General features: G+C 38.9%; 1 protein-coding gene across 2 annotated transcripts in view; it reads left to right on the forward strand.

Annotated features, from left to right (window-relative positions):
• The window catches only part of LOC127415765 (DNA polymerase zeta catalytic subunit-like), a 130948-nt gene that overhangs the window by 108571 nt on the left and 1459 nt on the right, over nt 1-20918 (forward strand). For both annotated transcript variants that reach the window (XM_051654656.1, XM_051654657.1), the window contains exons 24-31: nt 5354-5462; nt 6741-6947; nt 7973-8082; nt 11291-11405; nt 11529-11666; nt 12306-12496; nt 14110-14356; nt 18165-18383. In XM_051654656.1, coding sequence (XP_051510616.1) covers nt 5354-5462; nt 6741-6947; nt 7973-8082; nt 11291-11405; nt 11529-11666; nt 12306-12496; nt 14110-14356; nt 18165-18383 — 1336 coding nt within the window. The remainder of the gene's footprint in view (nt 1-5353; nt 5463-6740; nt 6948-7972; nt 8083-11290; nt 11406-11528; nt 11667-12305; nt 12497-14109; nt 14357-18164; nt 18384-20918) is intronic.

A 20918-nucleotide genomic window follows, 5' to 3' on the forward strand; every position in this document is an offset into this window, starting at 1 on the left:
AGAATTATGGAGGCCACTGTGCTCTTGGGAACCTTCACTGCAGCCAAAAAAATGTGTAGCCTTCCCCAGATCTGTGCCTTGACACAATCCTGTCTATGAGCTCTGCAGGCAGTTCCTTTGACCTCATGGCTTGGTTTTTACTCTGATATTGCATTTACAGCTGTGAGACCTTTTATAGAATGGTGTGTGCCTTTCCAAATCATGTCCAGTCAATTGAATTTGCCACAGGTGGACTCCAATCAAAGTGTAGAAACATCTCAGATGATCCAGAGATGGGGTGCACCTGAGCTAAATTTCAAGTGTCATAGCAAAGCGTCTGAATACTTATGTCAGTGTGATATTTCAGTTTATTCTTTTTAATAAATATGCAGAGTTATCAAAAATCTGGTTTTGCTTTGTTATTATGGAGTATGGAGTGTAGATTGATTTTTTTTTTTAAATTATTATTATTTAAAGCATTTTAGCATAAGGCAGCAACATAAAATGTGAAGGGGTCTGAATACTTTATGAATGAACTATGTGTGTATATATACAGTTGTGCTCAAAAGTTTGCATACCCTTGGAGAATGGTAATATATGTACCATTTTTAAAGAAAACATGAGTGAGCAGGCAAAACACATTTCTTTTATTTCTTATGGGATTCATATTCAACTGTAGGTTATAACAGAATGGCACAATCATAAAACAAAACATGGCAACAATGAAAAAAATGAAATGACCCCTGTTCAAAAGTCTGCATACCCTTAGTTCTTAATACTGTGTATTGGCCCCTTTAGCATCAATGACAGTGTGCAGTCTTTTGTAATAGTTGTCTATGAGGGCCCAAATTCTTGCAGGTGGTATAGCTGCCCATTCATCTTGGCAAAATGCCTCCAAGTCATGTAAAGTTTTTGGTCGTCTTGCATGAACCGCACGTTTGAGATCTCCCCAGAGTGGCTCGATGATATTAAGGTCAGGAGACTGTGATGGCCACTCCAGAAACTTCACCTTTTTCTGCTGTAACCACTGGAGGGTCAACTTGGCCTTGTGCTTAGGGTCATTTTCGTGCTGGAAAGTCCAAGGGCGTCCCATGCGCAGCTTTCATGCAGAAGAATGCAAATTGTCTGCAGTATTTTCTGATAACATGCTGCATTCATCTTGCCATCAATTTTCACAAGATTCCCTGTGCCTTTAGAGCTCACACACCCCCAAAACATCAGTGAGCCACCACCATGCTTCATAGTGGGGATGGTATTCTTTTTACTATAGGCCTTGTTGACCCCTCTCCAAACATAGCGCTTATGGTTGTGACCATAAAGCTCTATTTTGGTCTCATCACTCCAAATTACAGTGTGCCAGAAGCTGTGAGGCGTGTCAAGGTGTTGTCAGGCATATTGTAACCGGGCTTTTTTGTGGCATTGATGCAGTAATGGCTTCTTTCTGGCAACTCGACCATGCAGCTCATTTTTGTTCAAGTATCGTCGTATTGTGCTCCTTGAAAAACCACACCGTCTTTTTCCAGAGCAGCCTGTATTTCTCCTGAGGTTACCTGTGGGTATTTCTTTGTATGCCAAACAATTATTCTGGCAGTTGTGGCTGAAATCTTTCTTGGTCTACCTGACCTTGGCTTGGTATCAGGAGATTGAACAGTACTGACAGTAGGAGTGATTGAACAGTACTGACTGGCATTTTCAAGGCTTTGGATATCTTTTTATATCCTTTTCCATCTTTATAAATTTCCATTTCCTTGTTACGCAGGTCTTTTGACAGTTCTTTTCTGCTCCCCATGGCTCAGTATCTAGCCTGCTCAGTGCATCCAGGTGAGAGCTAACAAACTCATTGACTATTTATACACAGACACTAATTGCAATTTAAAAAGCCACAGGTGTGGGAAATTAACCTTTTCTGAAGTTTACATACACCTTAGCCAAATACATTTAAACTCAATTTTTCACAATTCCTGACATTTAATCGTAGAAAACATTTCCTGTCTTAGGTCAGTTAGGATCACTACTTTATTTTAAGAATGTGAAATGTCAGAATAATAGGAGAGATAATTATTTATTTTAGCTTTTATTTCTTTCATCACATTCCCAGTGGGTCAGAAGTTTACATACACTTTGTTAGTATTTGGTAGCATTGCCTTTAAATTGTTTAACTTGAGTCAAACATTTTGGGTAGCCTTCCACATGTTTCTCACAATAAGTTGCTGGAATTTTGACCCATTCATCCAGACAGAACTGGTGTAACTGAGTCAGGTTTGTAGGCCTCCTTACTCGCACACACTTTATCAGTTCTGCCCACAAATTTTCTGTTGGATTGAGGTCAGGGTTGTGATGGCCACTCCAATATCTTGACTTTGTTGTCCTTAAGCCATTTTGCCACAACTTTGGAGGTATGCTTGGGGTCATTGTCCATTTGGGAGGCCCATTTGCGACCAAGCTTTAACTTCCTCGCTGATGTCTTGAGATATTGCTTCTATATATTTACATAATTTTCCTTCCTCATGATGCCATCTATTTTGTGAAGTGCACCAGTCCCTCCTGCAGCAAAGCACCCCAACAACATGATGCTGCCTCCCCCATGCTTCACGGTTGGGATGATGTTCTTTGGCTTGCAAGACTCACCCTTTTTCCTCCAAACATAACGATGGTCATTATGGCCAAACAGTTTCATTTTTGTTTCATCAGACCAGAGGAAGTAACCAAAAAGTAAGATCTTTGTCCCCATTTGCACCTGCAAAGTGTATTCTGGCTTTTTTAATGGTGGTGCTGGAGCAGTGGCTTCTTCCTTGCTGAGCAGCCTTTCAAGTTATGTTGATATAGGACTCGTTTTACTGTGGATATAGATACTTGTCTACCCGTTTCCTCCAGCATTTTCACAAGGTTCTTTGCTGTTGTTCTGTGATTGATTTGCACTTTTCGCACCAAATTACGTTCATCTCTAGGAGACAGAATGCATCTCCTTCCTGAGCGGTATGATGGCTGTGTGGTCCCATGGTGTTTATACTTGCATACTATTGTTTGTACAGATGAACGTGGTACCTTCAGGTGTTTGGAAATAGCTCCCAAGGATGAACCAGTCTTGTGGATGCCCACACATTTTTTTCTGAGGTCTTGGCTGATTTCTTTTGATTTTCCCATGTTGTCAAGCAAAGAGGCACTGAGTATGAAGGTAGGCCTTAAAATACATCCACTGGTACTCCTCCAATTGACTCCAGTTAGCCTATCAGAAGCTAATCGGCTAATTGCCTAAAGGTTTGACATCATTTTCTGGAATCTTCTAAGCTGCTTAAAGGCACAGTTAACTTGATGTATGTAAACTTCTGACCCACTGGAATTGAGATATAGTAATTAAAAGTGAAACAATCTGTCTATAAACAATTGTTGGAAAAATTACTCGTGTCATGCAGTTGATGTCCTAAATGACCATCCAGTTTTGGTGAGCCTGTGCCCACTGCAGCCTCAGTTTCCTGTTCTTAGCTGACAGTAGTGGCACCCGGAGGGGTCTTCTGCTCCTGTAGCCCATCCGCCTCAATGTGCAACTTGTTTTATGTCCAGAAATGCTTTTCTGCATAGCAAAGATCCTCCATTATGCCTTCCCTGTCAAACACCTTTGACTATCAAACACATCCTACTGAACTGTAACGCCTTTGAAACTATCAGACAATGATTTATTCAGAACATACTTATTGGAAATATTTAGAAAGGTATCACCTAAACGTATTTTAGAACTGTTATCTTGTGTTAATCTCAAATGTAAATTTTATATATTTATTGTTTACCCTTTGCTTGCCATGTGAATAGCCTTGTTGCTGACATGGCGTTTAAAGTTAATAAACAAACAAACAAACTTTTCTGCATAGCACTGTTGTAACGTGGTTATTTGGGTTACTGTCACCTTCCTGTCAGCTCCTCTGACCTCTGTCATTAACAAGCCATTTTCGCCCACAGAACTGCCACTCACTGGATGTTTTTTGTTTTTCACACCATTCTCTATACACTCTAGATACATTTGCATGTGAAAATCCCAGGAGATCAGCAGTTACAAAAATACTCAAACCAGCCCGTCTGGCACATACAATCATGACACAGTCTAAATCATTGATTTTTCCCCATTCTGATGGTTGATGTGAACATTAATTGAAGCTCCTGACCATATGTGCATGATTTTATGCATTGCATTTCTGCCACACGATTGGCTGTTTAGATAATCGCATGAATAAGTAGGTGTACAGGTGTACCTATTAAAGTGGTCGTGGAGTGTATATACTGTGTATATATAGATAGATAGATAGATATACAGTATATGTATACACCGATCAGCCACAACATTAAAACCACCTGCCTAATAGTGTGTAGGTCCCCCTTGTGCAGCCAAAACGGCGCCAAACCACAACTCAGAATAGCATTCTGAGACGCTATTCTTCACACCACAATTGTACAGAGCGGTTATCTGAGTTACCGTAGACTTTGTCAGTTCAAACCAGTCTGACCTCTCTCATCAACAAAGGTGTTTCCATCTACAGAACTGCCCCTCACTGGATGTTTTTTGTTTTTGGCACCATTCTGAGTAAATTCTAGAGACTGTTGTGTGTGAAAATCCCAGGAGATCAGCAGTTACAGAAATACTCAAACCAGCCCATCTGGCACCATCAATCATCAATGCGATTATCTAATCAGTCAATGGTGTGGCTGCAGTCCAGTGCATAAAATCATGCAGATACGAGTCAGGAGCTTCAGTTAATGTTCACATCAACCATCAGAATGGGGAAAAATGTGATCTCAGTGATTTTGACCGTGGCATGATTGTTGGTGCCAGATGGGCTGGTTTGAGTATTTCTGTAATTGCTGATCTCCTGGGATTTTCACGCACAACAGTCTCTAGAGAATGATGCTAAAAACAAAAAACATCCAGTGAGCAGCAGTTCTGTGGATGGAAATGCCTTGTTGATGAGAGAGGTCAACAGAAAATGGTCAGACTGGTTCAAACTGACAATGTATACTTTAACTTAGTTAACCGCTCTGTACAGTTGTGGTGAGAGGAATAGCATCTCAGAATTATATGCGGGTTGGCGCTGTTTTGGCGGCACAAGGGGGATTTACACAATATTAGGCAGGTGGTTTTAATTTTGTGGCTGATCAGTATGTATAAATATATATATTCAATTCTCAAGGTAAAACTTTGGACTTTCTGTTTGTATAAACCGTAGAAAATGGTGGGGGGGGGATCTGGAATCTGTTTAAAAACAGTAATTTATTTTTGCAATTTCCAAGTGGTACAGAAATTAAACACTTCAGCTTTATTGTAGTATTTCTGTCTTTTTAGTGGTTTAGTTGTTTTAATCTCTTCCTTTGTCTCACTGTCTCTCAGGTCTGATGAGTTCAGGTTCGGTTGCACATCACTCAGAGTTCCTCCTGACCTCCTTTACCAGCTCAGAAATGACATCACTATTTCTCCCAATGGCATCGCATTTGTTAAGGTAGTTCTGACTTGATTCTTCAGAGACTGGAACCAAATAATTTTCCTGACATTTCATTAATATTTCTGAAACTACTACAATCTGTACTGTATAAATGTGGACCAGACTGAAATACTCCGATTGTATTTCCTTCTAAGAGGGCCAGTGAGAAGTTGACTATTGAGTCAACTAGCCTTGATTTACTTATGGATAAAATGGCAATAAGAGTCATTGAGAAACACAGTTTTTAGTTCACTTAAAAATGAAAATACTCACCCTCTTGCTGTCTCAAACCTGTTTGATTCATAAAAGGTGTTTATGTCCATACAATGTAAGTCAATGTGGTTCAAAACATTAAGCTCCAAAAATTACATTAAGGCAGTGGTGTAATCCATGTCTTCTGAAGCAATATGGTCACTTTGGGTGAGAAACTGGCCAAAATTTAATTCCTTACTCACTATGAATCTTGATATACAGTATCCTGTCTCTGTAGTCCGTTCATAAGAGAAGCTCATTCACACACTTCCACGGACTTGACTCGTGTGCAGTGCATGCATGTATTGTGGTCACCAAAAGGTGGATGAACACTAGACTAGAAAATAAAAATGCAACTTCATTTTGATGTGTAATGATACCAGGATTGAGTACCTGGTAACCGTGTGCAACATCAAACAATCTTGAAGCCTGCACTGTGTTCTTTTCAGGCTGGATGTCTAGATTTATAGTGAAAAAGGACTTTAATTTTGGACAGTTTTTCACCCAAAGTGATTGTCTCTTCAGAAGGCATGGATTAAACTACTCGAGAGCTTTATGCTGCCTTTATGTCCTTTTTAGCGCTTAAAAGTTTTGGACCCCATTGACTTGCATTGCATGGACAAAAACACATCGTACATCCTTCAGAATATCTTAGTGTTCCGCAGAAAAAATTAAGTGATATGAGTTTAAGATGGCATGAGCGCAAGTAAATAATGAGAGAATAATCAATATTCGGGGAACTATTACTTTAAATAAATAGTCACTTTAATATAAATATATTAATATGAATAATTAATTCATACTAAGAAATTCTACTGCCAAGCAATATAGTTCATTAGTCTACCTGTAGACTGCTTATTATTGCCAAGCAATGCTGCAACTAATTCAGAATGTGTGATCACAGTTGCAAGTTGACTAACAACTTCTAAGTTGACTCATCCAATCAAATTTTAGATCTAGAACTGTTTTGTAATCTTCCTAACATGGTTTAATGCATGGCAGTGTTCGACTCAGGATCACAGTTGTGTATTTGTGTATGCGCAGTCGACAGTGAGAAAGGGTGTCCTTCCTAGTATGCTGGAGGAGATTTTAAAGACGAGGATTATGGTGAAGCAGTCCATGAAGGCGTACAAAAACGACAAAGCCCTGTTTCGCCTGCTGGACGCCAGGCAGCTTGGCCTCAAACTCATCGCTAACGTCACCTTCGGTTACACTGCTGCCAATTTCTCAGGACGTATGCCCAGTGTCGAGGTACATAACTTGAAACATTTTCAATTGTATTTAAATATTTTACAGACACTTTTTCCAAAAGACTTAAGGCCCTGGCATACTCAAAGTTCTTCTTTCTTCGCTCGGAGCCAAAGAGAAGTTAGAAAGAGCTGAGCAACAACATACTGTTTGCAAACTTTTAGACACCTGCCATGCTGCTGTGGGAGGCATTTAGAGGAGCATTTAAATACAAGGACGCACAAAACTACATGTAACCATCAATTAATATGACATTAAAATGTGTTATCAATGACTTAATGGCTTATTCTATGACTAAAATTCACACGAGATCAGTAAAAGAAGCTGTTTTAACCACTCTGATGATTTAAAGGAAGATATATGCAGTAGATAATGTGTAATTTGTCATGTTTACATTCTGCATCTTTGGCGCTAATGTGCTAATTTGCTATACATGGCCATAATATGCAGACGGCACATGAGTGAAGCAGCATGTCAAACAATAGACTGAATGGGCACTTAAGTGTATTTGAGTAGATTTGATTTCTTTTGAAGACTAATTAAACAACAACAAAAAATGTCTCCACGTGAACGATCATACAGATATAGTGACGTTTGCACCAGCTCGCTAATAACTGCACGTCGGTGTTCATGTTGATAGAGCGCCACTTCACACCAACCTGTGACGTGGACCAATGGCAGTAATAAGGTGTTAGCAGCCTGTACGAAGTTTTCTTGAATGTTTCCGCTGGCGAGCTGTTACGAACCACTGAAATTAACTCAAGAACATTTCAGTTCAATAATTTTCTGTCCAGATTTCACTCTAAATGGCATCACACCTGTTCGTTCTTTGATTTCGAATGACAAATGCCAGGGCCTTTACTGTGCATTCATGGTACAGTATATATTTATCAGTATGTGTGTGTTCCCTTGGAATCAAACCAATGACCATGGCGATGCTAGCCCCGTGCTCTATCGTTTGAGCTATAGGAAATATAAACTTATCGGAATTATAATAATAAATATTATTATTTCTCCTCGCACTCCAGGTGGGTGACAGCATTGTGCACAAGGCCCGAGAGACACTGGAGAGAGCCATTAAGATGGTGAATGATACCAAGAAGTGGGGAGCACGTGTGGTGTACGGAGACACAGACAGGTATGAGAATGTCATCAGGTAGGAGGTATAGTCTGGATGTGATGGGGTGAAAAGTCAGATTAATGAGCTAGGGTTGGATCCGTCACCAAACATTTTTCTTTGTTGTGACACAAGCCTCTGGTACCACAGTATCAATACTTAATCAGTACAAATAAACAGCCTTGTGTGACTGAGTCTGGCCATCTTGGTAATATCCCCAGCTGTTTTCTAGTCATGCAAGTCAACCTCTTATTTGTTTGAGAGGCGAAAGACCAAACATTGTGGACCTCCACAATTGTTTGCCAAGTCTACATTTCAATGGTATTGACATGATGATATATATTAAGCTAGTGTTGTCACAATATAAAAATGATAAAATATCATATATAACATACAGTTAAAATTTTACGATTCTTGATAGCAATTTCGATACCACAGCAAAAATGGATAATATGCCATTTAACACACTTTTTTTTTAGCCCATTAAAAACGTTCAATCAATGTAAATAATAAATTAAAAGAACTGCGTGTTTCGTTCGTGTTTTTCAATTAAGTAAACATTGCTTTTTTTCAAGTAGGGCCTTATGAAATGTTTTATTTTTACCCAAATCTTGAAATCTTTCCGTTTTACTTTATTTTTATTTTTTTCATTTAATTCAAATTCAGCATCTAAATGGTGTCTATTCAAATTAATTCATAAAACTTTAATTACATGAAAATAGAACAATTGCTTTTCAACATACCTTTGCAATATTTAACAAAGTGCTTCTCTAAAGATCCTTAAAGCATAATCTAAAACACAACTTTGGTCTTATTTTTTTAAAATGAACCGCTGAACCGCGTATAAATGAAAACATTGATTAAAAACTTTTATTTAGCATTATTACAACAGTATGCTTATAGCTTTAACATAATTATTTTATAATTATTATTATTATTGTCAGCGCTCCAGACTGCGATTTTCAAGAGGTCGTACTGGTGCGACTACAAAGTTGGCCAACTTTCTAATTATGCACTGTTGTTTTTTTTGTTGCGTATGAGAAATTCCAAACTGTAAATGTTCCTAAAGCTAAACTGCTCTACCCAGATCATTCACCGTGGCTCAATGGACAGATCAGCGCAGAGCACATGCGTTTATACGTGGACCGTTCTCGAGCTCTCAGCCGCGCAGATCATCATAAACAGCGCTGTGAGAAGCGTGGACTGGGTTGCAGATTCGGCATTGATTATTTGTTTAAAACCTCAATGAAAACCCTTAATGTGTCGGTGATTTAAACTAGTTTAAAAAAAAGAAGAAAAAAAAATGACTGAAGGAAACCTTGAAAGAATTTGTAAATTATTCCTGCTGTCAGAACATTTTAATTTAGCCCAACATAAATAAGGTGATAACGTTTTACAGATTACTTTTATATTAGTAAATTGACCAAATTTTTAAATCAATGCTTTACTGTCAGGTGGCCATTTCAATGGGACAAAATGTGCATTTTTATTGGAAATGTACTTATTTTTAATATTGTTAGTTTTTGTTTTTTTTACCCCCATAGAATTTTAATTTGATAGATTTTATAGCAGTTGTTTAAATGGCCCAGTGTGATGTGCGCAGCACATGCAGACAGTATATTTAATTAAATCGCAGCATTTTGCGGTTAAGTAGACCCCTTACACCCTGAAGGCATTTTTGAAAGATTTACCTTTTAAACGGTAAACAAAAGTAATGGTCATAACTTTTTTAACATAAATTGAGGTAACTGCATGGATTAAATTTATAGAAAACCCTTTGAAATATGAAAAAAACAATTTGTTGATTTTCAGTTTTAGTCATTGTTGAGAAAGTAGAATTTTTTTTGTTGTTGTTTTTCTTTTTTGACATAATATAGTATCTTAGGATGTAAATTAGCAAGGTTAGAAAAACCTTTGTTTGTTCTCCACCGTGTCGAGTGTACCTGGGAAAAAAATGTGTTAATACTACAAAGGAATCAAAAATCACAGCATTTGGAAAACTGGTGGCCTTTCTTTACTCTAAATTTCCAAAAACCTCTCCAAGCAAGTGTTCAGTTGTTTTATAACTGAACTGAAAAATATGAATGCAAACATCTCAATAAATGGAAAAATACATAAACTTATATCAACTAAGTACCTAATAATGAAAATCAAATCATATTGCCCTCTTTCCCATCATTCCAAAAAATGTGTGTTGAGCGCCCTCTTGTGTGTATGTGTACAGTCTGTGTATGTGCGCTCTGGGTCTGCTTACTTGCCCATGTGGAATGTGTCTTTCCAAATATGGATTCTAACACCCTACACATTCAATGACAATGAGCTAACACATCTTTGAAGCGAAGGATAGTGTTTCAGTGAATCGATCCCAGGAAGAAAAAAAAACATCATTATAGGTATGGTGGCTAATCACTAATGTCATAGCTTGTCATTACGCTCTTTGAGGAATATTTCAGGATCTACACATCATAGTACGTTTAGTGTGGGCTTGTTTGATTCAGAACCGTCTGCTGTAAGTTGTGATATGCCATATGATATTCATGTATATTTGTTCATGAAGTAATAAACCAAAATGTGATGAAAATTCAGTTTATCTGTTTATTATACATGTGGATTTCACACGCTAATAATCACTGTGATTTTGATCTCTGAGTGAAATTTTTTTTGCTTGTATTCTACTAATCAAGACCTTTCCAAAGATTGATAAATACATTTTTGTTTTTTTACTGGTTGTAAATTTGATTGTTGTGATTGCAAATGTGCTAATTATAAAAATGGAACAGTTCTAATTAGTCAGCAAATTTAAAAGCAGTATTTTAGAATTGGTCAGATCAGCTACATTCATTGTAAAGATAAGAGTCTAAGCTTTAAAACAACACGTTTCTTTGTGCGGATCAAGTGGTTGTTGATTAATACCATTTTAATACCATTTCCGTGTTCAGCACACCCTCGAATTCGTCAGTCAGACTGTGTGTGGTATGGAATCGAGTCAGTGTTTGGTAGTCCTGGTAATGCATAAACACTGGTATTATCACATCTTTTTTATTTTAGTATAGACTTGTTCCTGAAGTACCATTATTTTGTCATTCCTACATTTAGCATTCTATAGAGTATGAATTGCCATTAAGAGCAAGCGATGCAACTTGTCTTTATACAGTCATCATATTATATTATTTTTCAATTATTTACCTATCCCTAATGCCATGAAATCTCTCCCTTTTTTGTTTTATAGCATGTTTGTGTTGTTGAAGGGAGCCACGAAGGAACAGGCATTTAAGATTGGTAATGAAATTGCAGAGGCTGTGACCGCCACCAACCCTAAACCTGTCAAACTGAAGTTCGAGAAGGTAGGTAGCATTGTATACTCTATTTTTAGTAGGCCATATTTGAGAGTTTGTGCTGTTTGAAGGCCGAGGGTTGTTTATTGCTGTTGTCAAATTGTGTCTGTGTGTGTTCTTGTGTTTGTGTAGGTGTACCTCCCATGTGTGTTACAGACTAAGAAGCGTTATGTTGGATACATGTACGAAAGCTCGGATCAGAAAAACCCCGTGTTTGATGCCAAAGGCATCGAAACTATACGTCGAGATGGCTGCCCCGCTGTTGCCAAGGTAACTAGTGTTCCAGAATCGTGCATCTCTATTGGCCCACCCGCTCGATAATGCTATTGTGAGACCGGTCAGTCACACTGCAATTGCTATGGGAAACAGTTTTAGGCATTAATGTTCAAAATCCAGAAGAAAAATGAACGAAATCATATTACTATGTAAAGTCATGTGCAAGTCTCTTTGGGTTGAGATCTGTATCTAACAAGCACGTCTATACTGTTATCCTCTCAAATCCTCACAAATCTTTTTTTGCATTGATTGTTAGTTGGAGGAGGCCAACAAAAAATGGAGAGCTAACAATTAGCATTCTCAATCATCTTACTGCCATTTGCAAAGCTGGCCCATGGCTACTTAAAAATGTCAAAACATGGTCAATTTTGAATGGCTGTCAATGGAGAAACAGGCTTTTTGGCCCCTGATGGTGGAGCCTCAGCATCTACCAGCAGGGACTAATTGGACCATGCAAACCAGCCAAACCCTGTTGGTTAACTGAAGAGTCACTATTCACTTTATATGGCAAAAAAGCCTCGTGGAGACTTTTAAAACTTTAAAATCAATTATTTTGTGTTCCACTGAAGAAAGTCTTACGGCTTTGGAGCGAAATTAGGGCGAGTAAAAATTGACAGAATCAATTTTTGTCAGGTTCTGGAGCGATCTCTGAAGCTGCTGTTTGAGTCGCGGGACATCAGCCAGGTGAAGCAGTACGTGCAGCGGCAGTGTGTGAAGGTGTTGGAGGCCAAAGCCAGCATGCAGGACCTCACCTTTTCCAAAGAGTACCGCGGCAGTGGATCATACCAGCCAGGGGCTTGTGTACCTGCCTTGGAGCTCACCAGGTGAGAGTGTCTCTTTGTGTTTGGAAAGGTGTATTTGCATGGGTCAATGTTTAATAAGTAAATTCATTTTGATTTGATTATTGTTTAAATAAAGGCCATTTCAATTGCAAGTCATATTAGCAATTTGTTTCCACACTAAGGTTGCGTTCCATTTCAAATTTTTATCCCCTTCCCTCGCAAACTTCACGGATGTATACAACTGCTTACGTTGCGCGAGTGTCCACTACTGGCAGAAGACGTGCAATGGGTTTAACTGGAACACCCTTAACCGTTGATCACTTGGAGCATGTTGAAGGCTGATGTCAGTTTGTGAATTATTTAGTGATATTTGCACCTGAGAAAACAATGTTTTCGGAGATCGATTTCAGAGGCTTATGTATAAATCACGTATGTTTAATCTTTTTATTCATTAGAATGAATTGCTGGAAAGGATTAATCAAGATTTACACAAATGAAAATGTAACAATGATCACATAGGTTATAACTGTGTGATAAACAGTTTAAGGTAGCTACAAGTATTATGCTGTTAAACCTCAATGTAACAATTCTAAACTGCTTCTTTTACCTAACTTCACTTCCATCATACATTAGTTGTGTGGGGTTGATGAAGCGCGATCTGCTGTCACATCAAAATCGAGTTGCATTGTGGGATATGGAGTTGCCTGAAGCATACATCAGAGTAGGCTCGCTCCCTCGGTCAAAATCGAGGGGTTGAGGGACTGTCAGAAGAAACTTCCCTCGCTAACTGAACGAAGTGGAACATACTTCCAAAATGGCAGTGGGGATTCCCCCGAGGGGAAGTGCTTAGGGGAGTTAGCAAGTGGATGTTAAAAGTGAAGTGGAATGCAGCCTAACACAAAAATACCCATCAACATAATGGAGAAAACAACTGGCAAAGGTTCCATTACAGTTCCTGTTAAAATTATTAATTGCGTCACATGTAAGATTTCAGGTTAACACGGTTCAATTTAGAGGTCAATTTGACGTTTAACTTATCAACAAGATTTTAGTAAAAATGATTGCGGTCACTTTCTTTGTTGTTGCGCTCCGTTTGGATGACATGCATCCGTCATGAAGACGTAAGACAGACATGACAATCTACTTCCTACAGAATCTGAATCTACAGAAATTGAAAATTTGTTTATCATAGAAGAGTTTGTATATTCTCTGTATGAATTGCATTTTTCATATGCTATATTTTTGAATAAATCAGTAGATCCAGGGGAAAAAAACAGAATTGAACCACATGTGAAAAAATACTGTCTGTGTCTGTTTTTATCTTTATGTGGGAGGTTAAGAATATTTTTGAAAAAGCACGCTTGTGTGATTTTACTGACTGTGTTTTTTATCGGCGTGCCTGCTGCTGTCTGCCTTACTTTACCTGATGCTGTTGCCCAGCAACACGCCTATTAACAGATGCACAAATGAGATTTCCGAGACATTGTTGGGGGGGAATTCTTTGACTAAATAAAAACTGCAGCTTATTATTTGCTCGTTGTTTCAGTAACTGAAAACTGAAGATAAGCTGCAGAAGGAGATGCTTGCAAAATATGTAGAACAGATAATAAATATTATGTGCAATAATAATGTTTTTTTCTCTCGCTGTCTCTCAGGCGCATGATGGCATACGATCGGCGTTTAGAGCCACGTGTGGGTGAGCGCGTACCTTATGTTATTGTGTACGGGGTGCCAGGAGTGCCGCTCATACAGCTGGTTCGACGGCCTCTAGAGGTTCTACAGGACCCCAGCCTGCGCCTCAATGCCACCTACTACATCACCAAGCAGATCTTACCGCCACTCGCACGGATATTTAACCTGATCGGGGTGGATGTGTTCAGCTGGTACCACGAGTTGCCCAGGGTTAGTTATTTATAATTTCATCTTTTAGCAGATTCAGGATGAGATAAATTGAGGGTATGAATGACCAAGCTGGAGGTCAAAACTTTGCACACTTATAGTGGATGCATTTGCATTTGGTTCTTACACCATTCTGTTGCTCTTCAAATGTCTTTTTTTATTTCATTCTTAGTGGTCTTGATGCTGTTGTTTGAGAGCTGAATTAAACCTGCTACTGTTGATATAAAGGCGCCACCTGGTGGTGGTGTATGTACAAACTGCAGATTTCAAAGTGAAGTGTGTTGGCTCCATACAACAACATTGGCTCAGCCAATGGTGTAAGTTTGGAACGGGATTATCTAAAAAAGGATTTTTTAAAAAAAAATTTTATGTTTATTATGTCTTGGGTTACGTGTGACAGATCAACCATTAATTGCCTTTACAATGAATCAACCTCCAGATTTCTGTCAGTTTAAGAAATATTGGGTTGCAGTCCTGCAGTGTGGCGGCTCCTCCAACAGCCATCTAACAAGGAACCAATAGGGGAACAAACACTGATGATGTATGTGTGACAGAGAAAGAGAGAATGGGCTCGTTTGAGATGCCAAGTGCCTCGCCTTGAAAGTAGACGAGAGTAGGCGGCTTCAGTCAAGGGAGGAGTGAAATACATGCAGTCAAGTTGGACAGTTCTCACTAGTGATGGGCGTAGATTTGGCTTGAACATTTTGGGGGTTGCAGTGTGAAGCATTTACATGTTTCCATTGATCATTGTGTAATAAAAAAAAATAATAAAAATGGGGGTTAATTTTTGATTATGGGGGGGGGGGTTGGAATCTACACCCCTGGTTGGATCGATCCTAAAGTATCCATACTTCCGATACTAATGTTGTATCAAAAATCACACAAAAATATTGATTCTAAGGTTTGTTTGTTTTAAACTAGGGATATTATTATTTGGTTGCCATGAACATTTCATAAGCTTCAAAGTGAAATAAAAAGAATTAGGCTATATTAGCAAATACTTGTGCAGGATGGAAACTATTTCTTCTTTCCCTCATCTTAACATGCAAGCTGAAAGACACAAGCAGACAAGCGCTTGTGCCGTCACAAAGCTCGTTCAAACAAGTGGGAGCAGTGCCTTGTAGAGGTAATGAGAGAAAAACAGAGATACTGCTTCTGGAGTAAAATCACACAAAATAAAAACATATCTAAAGGTGACATTTGTTATAATGTGTTGTGTGACATTTGTTACAAGTTTATTTAAGTTAAAAGTTGCTAGAACGTTAATAATGCTCTGTAATTGTTGTTAATAAATAATAATAATACACAAAAATTAACCATGGTTTCACTTATGTAATAATGTAGTAACCATGACTGTAGTAACCAAGGTGTTTTTTTTTTTTTTTTTTGTGGAAACCATGGATTTACTACAGTAATATTGTAGTGCTAACCATGGTTAATATTGTGGTAATTATGGTTTAACTAAATATCATGGTTAAACTATGGCTTGTAGTAAAACCTTGGTTCATTTTTGGAAGGGTAAACAAAGCAGAAGTCTAATCATTTTTTGTTTAGGATCATAAATGAAAAAAAAATAATAATAATGGCTTGAATTATGACTAAAATAATATTTTAAATTACCCATTTTATCCCAAGAAATTGCAAAAAAAAAAAAAAAAAAAAAACTCATAGAGGTATCGGGATTGGTATCGACGATATTGGACTTGATATTATTGATATAGGATCGAAAAGAAAATAAGTGGTATCGCCCATCTCAAATTCTCACTTCTCGTAGTGGATCAGCCATCTACGAGATCAAAGGCAGATATCACGTAAATCACGTTCATGCGCTGTTGCTGATAAAGTGGATAGAATTTAAATTCTGTTGCTTTGAAATTAAAATAAATATGATGAACAAGATACTCAATGTACCTCTTATTTAATGTTCCCCATAAGACGTGTATACAGTATCCATTTTTAGTTTAATAAAGACAGGTTATTTAGATATTTTTAAAAATATGATTAAAATCATGTATCCCATACAGAGATTGCACTGTCAGAGTGTTGGGAATATTCACATATAATTTGTACACATAAAACATGATAGTACAGACAAAAAATCAAACATTTTAGAAGAGATCAGAGCATCACGGTTGTTTAAGCCGATGAGCATTAAGCTGTGTCGTCAGCAAGTCTTTTTTTGTCATGACTTTTAGGGGTGGGCTTTAGGGATAAGGGCCAATCAGGTAGCGGGGAGTCAGATTTCAGCACAACACCGGTAAAGGTGTTTACATGCAACGTCGCTTCTCACCAAATGTGTTTATCTTCTGTTTTGTTACTTTTAGTCTGTATTTTTATCCATCTCAATTTACACATCCCTATAATGGACATTCTTCTATCCTATCCAAACAAATTTTCGCGCGTTGTTGCGGACCGGATGTGACTTGTGAGCTCTCTGCTGGTTTAACACCACCTTGTGCACGCGCTTGGCGTTTGATGTCACGCTGCTTCAGTGTTGCCAACTTAGCGATTTTGTCGCTAGATTTAGCGAGCTTTCAGAACTCTTTAGCGACTTTTATTCAAAAAAGCGCCCAGCGACAAATCTAGTGACTTTTTGGACAAACCTTAGCTACCTTCCGTAGAAGAAAGTCGCCAGTACTGCCCCGCGAGCGCGTGGTCTTGCTTTCCTGCCCGGACTCGGAGGCACACCTCTCTCTGCGTCTTCTCTGTTCAGTGAGACTGACAGAGAGAGGTGAGCAGGCGAGAAGTCAGAGCAGCACAATCAGTTGACCGCATGGCAGCTGACATAGACGTGAATGAGCTGCGCATGTGCAAACAGCGTTGTCAAGGACCAATCACGAATCTGTATTGTTTGCTCCCCTTTTGCTTTAAATGTAAAGAGTTAAATGTTTTGTAAATATGCACAGTTTTTTCGCGATGACGTCACGGGTATGCTAATTAGCGTATAATGTCATCTAGCGACATTTAGCGACTTTTCAAGCAGGCTTTAGCTACTTTCCATTGAAACTAGTTGGCAACACTGCGCTGCTTATCCATGATCCGTGCCGTGAGAGCTGCAGGTCATAGCTGTTCAATCACTCCAGCAGGGACCTCACGTTTGGACATTTTATCTTTCCACTTTTACTCATTCTGGTTGGACTGTCTGGTGGATCACACTCCTGTTTATCAATACCATACCATCATTGGTACCACTGATGACCACTGCATGACACAGTGTCATGTGTTGTCAACATGGCAGCGCCCATGAGGGAGCGACCCTTTCCATGTAAAATGAAAGCGCTTTTATAGGGTTTCTGATATGACTTGAGTCTTCATCTTATGTGTGTATATCATTTTTAACATATTTCTAAAAAATGCTATTCATGTCTTCATGTGTAAAACTCTTTTAATTAGCAAAAACATACTTAGTGCACCTTTAAGCATAAACTGTGAAAGACTGTGCATGTTGTAAACGTGCTCATTTCCAAAGTATCGCAAGGGCTTGCTTAGGTTTGTGTGGTACCATTTCAGTTTCATGCCAAATGTGACCAAAATCTTAGCTAAGATGTAGTGTATTGTATATCATACAGTCAGACATTAATAATGGTAATGTCATGCAGTCTGCCTGGGCTTTACCCAATACAGTATCTCGTACAAAACAACAATGGTAAAGGACAGGGAAAAAAATAAAAGAAACGCTATGTAAACCTGAATTTTTGGGGCCCTATTCTTATCAGTGTCAATTCTAATCAAGTCAATGGCACAATTCATCAAACAATGGACATATTCAAAGTAAATATGTTTATTTATTTTGGTATTTTTCTCTGTGCAGGTACAGAAGGCGTGGAGCTCTGCGTGGGGTGGAGAGTCAGAGGAGGGCACAAGGAAAGGCACCATCTCACAATACTTAACTACGCTGCATTGCCCGGTTTGTGAGGAGCTCACACAGCTGGGAGTGTGCGAGCATTGCCGGGCCGAACCACAGCGTGTCGCTGTTACCCTGCACCAGGACCTGAGACTGTGGGAGAGTCAGCAAGATCAGCTCTTAAAGGTTAGGGGTCATGTGCTTTGTGTGTGTGTGCTTTGATGCTAGTGTGTGTGTATATATATATATATATATATATATATATAAACACACACCAATCAGCCACAACATAAAAACACCAGTGTGTAGGTCCCCATCGTGCCACCAAAACAGCGCCAACTCGCATCTCAGAATAGCATTCCGAGATGATATTCTTCTCACCACAATTGTACAGAGCGGTTATCCGAGTTACCGTAGACTTTATCAGTTCGAACCAGTCTGGCCATTCTCCGTTGACCTCTCTCATCAACAAGACGTTTCCGTCCACAGAACTGCCACTCACTGGATGTTTTTTGTTTTTGGCACCATTCGGAGTAAATTCTAGAGACTGTTGTGCGTGAAAATCCCAGGAGATCAGCAGTTACAGAAATACTCAAACCATCCCGTCTGGCACCAACAATCATGCCATGCTCCAAATCACTGAGATAAAAATTTTTCTGATGGTTGATGTGAACATTAACTGAAACTCTTGACCCGTATCTGCATGATTTTATGCACTACTGCCACACGATTGGCTGATTAGATAATCGTATGGATGATTTTTGGTGCCAGATGGGCTGGTTTGAGTATTTCTGTAACTGCTGATCTTCACGCACAACAGTTTTTAGAGTTTACTCCGAATGGTGCCAAAAACAAAAAACATAAAGCGAGCGGCAGTTCTGTGGATGGAAACGCCTTGTTGATGAGAGAGGTCAACAGAGAATGGCCAGACTGGTTTGAACTGACAAAGTCTACGGTAATTCAGATAATCCCTCTGTACAATTGTGGTGAGAAGAATATAATCTCAGAATGCTATTCTGAGATGCGGGTTGGCGCTGTTTTGGTGACAAGAGGGGGACCTACACATTATTATGCAGGTAGTTTTAATGTTGTGGCTGATCGGGGTGTGTGTGTGTGTGTATGTATTTATGTATGTATGTGTATATATATATATATTATATATATATATATATATATATATATATATATATATATATGTGTGGATATGTGTGTGTGTGTGTGTGTGTGTGTGTGTGATATATATATATATATATATATACAGGTGCATCTCAATAAATTAGAATGTCATGGAAAAGTTCATTTATTTCAGTAATTCAACTCAAATTGTGAAACTCGTGTATTAAATAAATTCAGTGCACACAGACTGAAGTAGTTTAAGTCTTTGGTTCTTTTAATTGTGATGATTTTGGCTCACATTTAACAAAAACCCACCAATTCACTATCTCAAAAAATTAGAATATGGTGACATGCCAATCAGCTAATCAACTCAAAACACCTGCAAAGGTTTCCTGAGCCTTCAAAATGGTCTCTCAGTTTGGTTCACTAGGCTACACAATCATGGGGAAGACTGCTGTTCTGACAGTTGTCCAGAAGACAATCATTGACACCCTTCACAAGGAGGGTAAGCCACAAACATTAATTGCCAAAGAAGCTGGCTGTTCACAGAGTGCTGTATCCAAGCATGTTAACAGAAAGTTGAGTGGAAGGAAAAAGTGTGGAAGAAAAAGATGCACAACCAACAAGAGAACCGCAGCCTTATGAGGATTGTCAAGCAAAATCGATTCAAGAATTTGGGTGAACTTCACAAGGAATGGACTGAGGCTGGGGTCAAGGCATCAAGAGCCACCACACACAGACGTGTCAAGGAATTTGGCTACAGTTGTCGTATTCCTCTTGTTAAGCCACTCCTGAACCACAGACAACGTCAGAGGCGTCTTACCTGGGCTAAGGAGAAGAAGAACTGGACTGTTGCCCAGTGGTCAAGTCCTCTTTTCAGATGAGAGCAAGTTTTGTATTTTATTTGGAAACCAAGGTCCTAGAGTCTGGAGGAAGTGTGGAGAAGCTCATAGCCCAAGTTGCTTGAAGTCCAGTGTTAAGTTTCCACAGTCTGTGATGATTTGGGGTGCAATGTCATCTGCTGGTGTTGGTCCATTGTGTGTTTTGAAAACCAAAGTCACTGCACCCGTTTACCAAGAAATTTTGGAGCACTTCATCCTTCCTTCTGCTGACCAGCTTTTTAAAGATGCTGATTTCATTTTCCAGCAGGATTTGGCACCTGCCCACACTGCCAAAAGCACCAAAAGTTGGTTAAATGACCATGGTGTTGGTGTGCTTGACTGACCAGCAGACTCACCAGACCTGAACCCCATAGAGAATCTATGGGGTATTGTCAAGAGGAAAATGAGAAACAAGAGACCAAAAAATGCAGATGAGCTGAAGGCCACTGCCAAAGAAACCTGGGCTTCCATACCACCTCAGCAGTGCCACAAACTGATCACCTCCATGCCACGCCGAATTGAGGCAGTAATTAAAGCAAAAGGAGCCCCTACCAAGTATTGAGTACATATACAGTAAATGAACATACTTTCCAGAAGGCCAACAATCACAAAAATGCTTATGATGTATTCTAATTTTTTGAGATAGTGAATTGGTGGGTTTTTGTTAAATGTGAGCCAAAATCATCACAATTAAAAGAACCAAAGACTTAAACTACTTCAGTCT

This window comes from Myxocyprinus asiaticus, chromosome 25, assembly GCF_019703515.2.
Source record: "Myxocyprinus asiaticus isolate MX2 ecotype Aquarium Trade chromosome 25, UBuf_Myxa_2, whole genome shotgun sequence".
NCBI lineage: Eukaryota > Metazoa > Chordata > Actinopteri > Cypriniformes > Catostomidae > Myxocyprinus > Myxocyprinus asiaticus.